This window comes from Cygnus atratus, chromosome 1 (assembly GCF_013377495.2).
Source record: "Cygnus atratus isolate AKBS03 ecotype Queensland, Australia chromosome 1, CAtr_DNAZoo_HiC_assembly, whole genome shotgun sequence".
NCBI lineage: Eukaryota > Metazoa > Chordata > Aves > Anseriformes > Anatidae > Cygnus > Cygnus atratus.
In genome coordinates this window covers 77127118-77134615 of record NC_066362.1, presented here as the reverse complement: position 1 = coordinate 77134615, position 7498 = coordinate 77127118, and the positions used below count along the sequence as shown (strand labels likewise).

At 40.6% G+C, this 7498-nt stretch overlaps 1 protein-coding gene across 20 annotated transcripts in view; it reads left to right on the top strand.

Moving 5' to 3' along the window:
• The first annotated feature begins 4907 nt into the window (after nucleotides 1–4907).
• C2CD5 (C2 calcium dependent domain containing 5) overlaps nucleotides 4908–7498 on the top strand; it is a 67280-nt gene continuing 64689 nt past the window's right edge. For all 20 annotated transcript variants that reach the window (XM_035540797.2, XM_035540796.2, XM_035540792.2 and 17 more), the window contains exon 1: nucleotides 4908–5060. In XM_035540797.2, coding sequence (XP_035396690.1) covers nucleotides 4971–5060 — 90 coding nt within the window. In that variant the 5' untranslated portion in view covers nucleotides 4908–4970. The remainder of the gene's footprint in view (nucleotides 5061–7498) is intronic.

Here is a 7498-nt window from a genome sequence, read left to right as displayed (position 1 = left end):
CAGGAGGGAGTTGCCCTAGCAGTGAGATGACAATAAGGGAGGACTGGAGGCTGTGCACAGTCACATCCTTGCTTATCTTAACAAGGCCAACAGCCTTTTCTTACAAATTTCTCTTACAAATACGTCAGCAAAAAACGCAGCCTTAGCAATAAACTACAGACTCTAAGCAGTCTCAATGACTTATGATGATGAGCAATTAAAAAAAAAAAAAAGTAACGTCGGTGACTTACTCAATGATAACCTGCATTTCCATTAGTCATGTCCACATATTTCCTGTTTTAATTTGTCCCACTCAGACTTCCATTCTTTCCTAATCATTGCCTGCTATATTAAAGACCCTCATGGCATCAGCAATTTGTCCGTGTAGATAGTGATAGACATTAAGACTGCTCTTAATCTTCTGTTTAAACATGTTAACTGCAGTCAACACCTCCAGTGTAAAATCAGAAACCTCAGCAATGAAGTCTTGGTCCCTCCACAGATCATAATAAAATCCACCTATTCATTTCAGCGAGGTAGAGTTTCACCTTACTGATTTGACTGAGACAGGATTTCATGCCCTATCTTTTGTTGACAGAAGGGGTTCCAGTGCTACAGCAAATACATACAGGCAGTAATAGGTAGCAGTGATCAGATTTTGCCCCATCTAAAACCTTGTAGTGGGCATAGCATAACACATGTACTCAGAGTGTATATGAGGTTTTTTGTCTGGGATAGCAGAAGTTCATTACTAAGTGATATTATACATACACACATATAAAACTATATATGTATATATAAATATACGTAACTCTGGATTCAAGACCCTCAGGGCATTATTAAAAATATTTTTGGATTGTTCTCTTTTAGATTTCAGCCAGATAGTTTTGAAACGTGCAGTTTTACAGAGAAATGCTGTCATTTTCCCAGCAACCTAAAACTGGTACTGCAAAATTTTCTTTGTAATAATAGTTGACAACTATTACAGTAGTGTCCTGTTCCAGACACTACTTGGCACAGTAACTGCAGTAGAAAGAGCCAGTATCTTCTGTGAATGCCTCTATGCAAAAGCAGATGTATTTTAAGTATTTTTAGACTTCTGATGAAGTATCGTTGGTGTGTTTCATCAAGGTAAAAGCAAACAAACAAAATTTCTTCATTAATTTTTCTTCAAATCAGCTTAATGCAGGATAATCAAAAAGTGATCTTTTCAATGTTTAAGACACAACCCATCCCATTTCAGGTCACACTGTAACCTGGGGGAAGCTTAGCATAACACCTTCTAATCAGTATCTTAAAGAAGGTCAGTAAGCCGGTATCATTGAAACCTACCCTATAGGGATAGGTTTAGTCAGCAGACTAAAGTTATGGGGAAAACTTTTATTTGGAGTATCAGTTTCTAAACTAAGGGTTAAACATGTTCATCTTTCACAAGGGAAATCTCTTTGTTGGACATCAAAGCATATAGTGAGATAGTAGTTTAGGCAGAAAGCAGAACAAAACCCTATCATATTTCAAACACCTGGGAGAAAGAAGAAAACAAGGATGCATGAACCTTTACATTTAGATGGTAAAATCTCTCAGCTTCCCTACACAAAAATCTTATTTTTATGGCACTCATTGTTCCACACAAGATGTCTTTAAAATTATAATTAGCAATGTTCTTGGTTTGTAGATGTTGGCTTACAATGCCATTGAATACATGACAATACCTGCTCAAATAAGGTAACACTGTTCTTCAAGTTTATCACACTTGTTATCTAGCTGAAGCAGGACTTGTCACAACCTGCTAAAACACCAGTTTTAAGCAGAAGGGAAAGAAACTTAGCAGGAGACAAAATGGATGCTAAAGTGCAGCCACTTCCTCACATCTTTACTGCTCTTATGATGAAAATACATCTCTTGATATTTTCTATGGACTTTGAACATGCATATTACCAAGAAAGTACATATTATAGGTTTAAAGTATATTCATTACATTGAATGTTTGGCTGAACAGCAGGAAACGTAATGCTTTTTTAGATGCTTCAAATAGTTTATCTGTTTTAGGGCTTTGGCTAAACTTTTGCCTGAGTCCTTTCTACCTTAATCGTTCTGTAAATTCCTGCTGGCCCTGGGGAACTGGAATGCCGTTGGCATGAGATGTGTTAAAGGACATGCTAACTGATGGGAAGACAGGTCTCATTCTGCCAGTATGGAAAGTCCTCAGCCCTAAGACAGATATAACACACCAAGCAGGTTTCTTAAAGCATTAAATCATATCTTTACTGATCCTTTCAACTATGTAAGAAACAGATTTGAACTTGTTTCTCCATTTTTTTTATTTTTATTTTTTTGTCTACTAAGATTTTCCTTTGTAAAGCTGGATCCTCAGGAAAAAAATAGAAGTATGTACACATCAATCTCTGTATTTCATTGTTCCACAGAGACGGAGTAGCATGGTCACTAGGAAACACTGGTCCGGGAACATGGTTTCCCATCTGAGATACTACAGTTCCAGAAAAAACATGGCCTGTTCAGAGAGTCTTCAGGTGAAATTAAGAAGAATGTTCAGACACATGAAGAAAGGCCTATGGAAAAAAAAAAAAAAAAAAGACTGGAAAAATTAAAGTTATTTTTTTAAAAAATAATAATAATAAAAAGCGAGATGGTAAGTCCATAAAAATTTAAAAGTCCCTTTAAAATATTGCATGAGTAAAGGGAACAATTATTCACTCTTTCATAATATAAGAGAGAGGAATCCACAAATTAAATCAGTTTGCAAGTTCAAAATAAGGAGATAGATTTTCCCAATACAAGTAGTTAACCTGTGGATCCTACTGGCCCCACAAACTGTAAGTTAAACATAAAAGATTACCTAAAAGCATATGCACCAGTTGCTGGCAGTTTAATCTAGTAAGGGTCTTCTAATGTTTCTAAAGGGATAATCTATTCCCTAGGTTCAGTGGGTAAGACAAGAACAGATTTGTATTTCATCATCCAGCATTCAGTTTGAAAATTAGAAACATTTTTATGTATTTATTTATTTTTTAAGCTGGATAATAAGAAGCAATGAAGTGAATTTTCTGGGAAGATATGAGAAGTCTTTGAATCAGCAGTGCCGCAACTTAACCAGAATCTGTCTGGAAGAGTTTATTGCCTTACAGTTCTCTTGAATACTTCCCTTACAGCATGCAATGGGCACAATAAAGGTTGAATTGTCTAAGGATTGTCCCAAACTTTAGCTATTTTATTTAACAAGGCAGTACATTTAGTCAGGTATTCACTGTATTAACTGGCCATTAGTCAGTCAAACTGTCCAACCTCTGGTGAGCCGTAAGGAATTCCAGAGTTTTTTTGTGTAGTGTTCAGTGTAGAAAGACAGATTTAGGAAGACCCTGACTTCACCAACAAATTTCATAGAGCCACATACCAATCTCTAAAGGGATACAACTAAACTAAATTTGTGTTCTTACAACGTACAAGACAGTTTCAATCTTTTTTGTTATGTTAGGGTTAGGAATTTCTTCTTCCAAACTAAAGCAAGAAGTTTCAAGTATTCACATCTTCAAAAGCTCAAAAAACCCACTCTACATATCACAAGATGTAGTAAAGTCACAGTAACTGCATAATGTTTCCTAAAAATCGTTGCATCATAATTTATCTGGCAAAGGAAGCAAACAAGTGTGTGTCTTGTCAGAAATAAATAAATAAAAATTTACATATGACAAAGTTTGTCTTTACTTCGTTCCTACTTACGTACAGTCAGGAACTTAGTTTATGCTCTGAATCTTGGGCTACAGAGCCCAAGAATTAATGAAGACCAAACAATGTCGTATCTAACAAGGGCAACAGAGAATGTTGTGTTTTTTTTGTCACCACACCCTCTGCTGGTAATTTTCTACTCTATTAGGGAAGTTACATTACAGGAATGGCTGTTTACAAGTAACATAGTGGCTTAATGGCCTGTATTTAGGGCTAAACAATGCTGAGGATCCAACATCCACACCATGTGCAATTCAGGGGATTTCATTTTATATTATCTTTAATTTGCTGCCATGACCTGCATGGTCTTAAACAACCAAAATACATTTGGTGAGTTGCTCGTGTATGCTTTCTGGTTTGGCCTAATTGGAATGAGATCTCCAGTGCCTGCGTTCTGTGACTGCTCCAATTTGCAGGCCAGAACATTTAAGCAGGCAAGATCTAGGTATTTTATTAAAAATTGCCGATTTCTGGTCTAAAACTGTAACATTAGCAACAAGTTTTCTGCTTTTGATTCCCATCCTGGATCTTTGCTCTTTTCTATATTGCCTTGGGATAACCGAGTTCCAGTACTCTGCTCAAACAAGGGTGGATAAAGAAGAAACATGGATTTAGCCTGGTTATAACTTCCCCAGGTTTGACGGACAACAGCAGGAGTGGTTCCTAAGATGCCTTCAGAGCACACACTAACGAGGAGAGGCGCCATCTGCACTAACAAGGCAGGAAAGCAGCAAGCTGGAGAGCAGAGAAGCCGAGGACCCCTACGTATCGCTCTGCTCTAGCCACCCGCTGCTGAATTTCGTTCATCGTGCTTTTATCGCCACGGCCTGACCCACAACGTTGTATGCTTGTAAGGTTATAAGGAGTGATGATGCTACGACGCCCTCCGGCCGCCATTTTGGCTGCGGGGCGGAGCGTTGCAACGAGGGGGCATGGTCTGGATGGGAGGCGTGGCCGAAACGAGGGGCGGTCGCCGCGGGGTCCTACAGCCCCCCCATCACCGCGCTCCTCCGCCGCGTAGCGCATGCGCCCCGCGGCTTGCGTCAGGGCGCGCCCCGCGGCGGCGGCGGCGGCGGGTGCGGGTGCGAGGTGGCCGCGCCGGGCATGGGCGGGCGGCGGCGGCGGCGGCTGCGGGCCGTTGGGCGGTGCGGCGCATGCGCACCCGGCCCCTCGCCCCCCCCCTCCCGGCGGGCCGCGGCGTGCCTGCGGGCGGTGGCGGCGGCGGCGGCGGGAGGCGGCGGCGGAAGATGCCGGGCAAGCTGAAGGTCAAGATCGTGGCCGGGCGCCACTTGCCGGTGATGGACCGCGCCAGCGATCTCACCGACGCCTTCGTGGAGGTGGGGGGGGACCGAGAGCGGGGAGCGCCGCCGCCCAGGCACCTGCCGGGCCCCGCCGCAGCAGGCCCGCGGGGACGGACGCGGGCGGCGGGGGGGGGCGGGTAGAAGCGGAGGTGGTCCTGGTCCGTGATCCGGGTCTGTGATTCAGTACTTCCACCATACCATGCGTAACCCCGAGCGATTTCGGCAGCATTTCAAGCGCTCGGAAACCGCGCTTGAGGAGAAACGTGTTTAAAAAGGGAACGGATGCTGCATAAACCCGTGCTTGTGCTATAGATAGTAACTGGGGCTGGCACAGTGCTGCCCTGAGGTAGGGAGACAATGTCCGTTTAAACTGTATGAACAGAAGAAAATGTCCTAGAACTCTATAAATAGAAAAAGTGTATATATTAATCTCAAAATAGATTTGATTTGGTGCGTGTAAATTTGACTGTCACTACATTTGCTTAGTGAGACAATTCATTGAAAATAAAGTGAAAATGCGTTTCTGACGTGCTTTTCAATGGAGCTGAAATGCTACATAGCTCTGCTGTCTTAAATATAGGAAAACGTGATACTTCAGTGTTTGTTTTCAGAAATTGCATCACTAAGTTAAATTTATTGATAAATCGTCATGCGATTTAAATATGATTAATAGGTAACCTATAATATCTCTGATGTGTATTAGTAGGAGACAGGGAAAACAGGAGTAGGAAGTGCGGCTCTGAGTTTCATGTAGCCTGTTTTTGAGCTGCCTTGAGAAACAGCTTTCCTCTCCCTTTGGTCACTTGTTCCCAAACCTGCACTTTCTGCACCAACCCTGGAGCGTGAGTAGCTGTGTGGCAGCATAGCTATAGAAATTAATCTGGTTAAACACTAACTTACCAAGAAAAAGAGGACAATATACTCAGCAAGATCAGTTTGCTTAGCTAGATTAACATGCAGCTTCATGAATGTATTGGCACAAATAAGGCTGAAGAAATTCATAGATGGGGCCTTGCTTTTAGGACCGCTGTTTAGGAAAACAAAATCAACGTGGAAATTACCCTTTGCTATGTGGAGTGAGTATGACTGCAGGTGAAGGGTGTCAAAATAAATTGAGGTTAAAACTGGTTTTGTTTTTCTGTGTGAGGTTGCTGAAAGCCTTTACAAAACTTTTTAACTTAAGTAAAAATGATAAGTGGAAGTAATATTAAAGTACTTGTTGGTTACTAGCCTTTAAATTTCCCTCTTAAAGATTGTAACATAAATCTAGAATTAGAAAAGAAATGAAAGACTTTAGAGCTGTTACTTCAGGTTATGCATAACTTGCCAGCATGTGTGGTCTGGAGCAAATTAGCACAATTTCTTCTGCATCCGTGCTTCTAAATTTGTACAGAGGACAGCACTGCAGTGCTTGATTACCTCTGCTAGCTTTAATGAACTAACTTGACTACTGGCAAAGTTTAGTTACAGCTGCCTGAGGCTCTGAGGGAGCTAATTTACTCCCTAGATTACATGTAAAATTAGACTGGGTGGAGCTCTGGGCTATTGCATGTTGGCAGCTTGTGTATAAAATAGCTCTGTTAAAACTAGCATCATTATTGCTTTATTATACAGCTTCGTGCAATGAATACACATTCTGAGTAGTTATGCTGCTAGTTTTTTCTAAGCTTCTAAGCTGAATCTACATTCACGTAGCTAGATCTGTGTTTTCATACCCCCTCTGACTTTTAATTTGAAAGCTTACCTTGAAAATAGTATGTTTTCCAAAATCATTACTGTTTATTGAATCAAGTGGGGGGCCTCAATAGAGTTGTGTAGGGGTTTGTTGATCGAGGTGTGGTAATATACAGAGTTCAATGGGAAGTTGTAGTCCAGTTTTGCAGCGCTTTCAGCTTTCTGAACTAACTAGATGTATGTATGTAAGTACAGAATCTCATTAGAGTTGGGCTACGCACATACGTAAAATAACAACCATACGCTGACATATATATATAAAATGACATACGCTCATACTGATGTTTCATGCGGAAACATCTAAGTATCAATACTTCCTTAATTAGTGTTTTAAAAAGTGTTATGTAGTGTTCCAAACCTAAGACTGAATTTAATCTCCAAGGTCTATTTGCACTTTTAAAAAGATAATTGTATTCAGAATCCACAGCTGCCTTTGACTGTAGAGTGTCTTTTAAATCAGCACACATTATTTTCTTAAGAATCTTGAATATGTTCAAAAACTTTGCATATTTGTAAGTAACATTAGATATTTGTTACAAGTTGAAGTACTAATTCTTTTGAGAGGTACCATTCACAGAATTACGAGTGTGCATAATGGCTTGGAATGAAAGGTACAATGAGATAAAACCTTTTAGATTACGTAGCATGGTTTCTTGGTGTATGGATCGTCACAGAAATTCTGTTAGATGCTTTTTCAAGCAAATGGGGTGGTCCTTAAATAGACTGCTGTGAAGACCAAA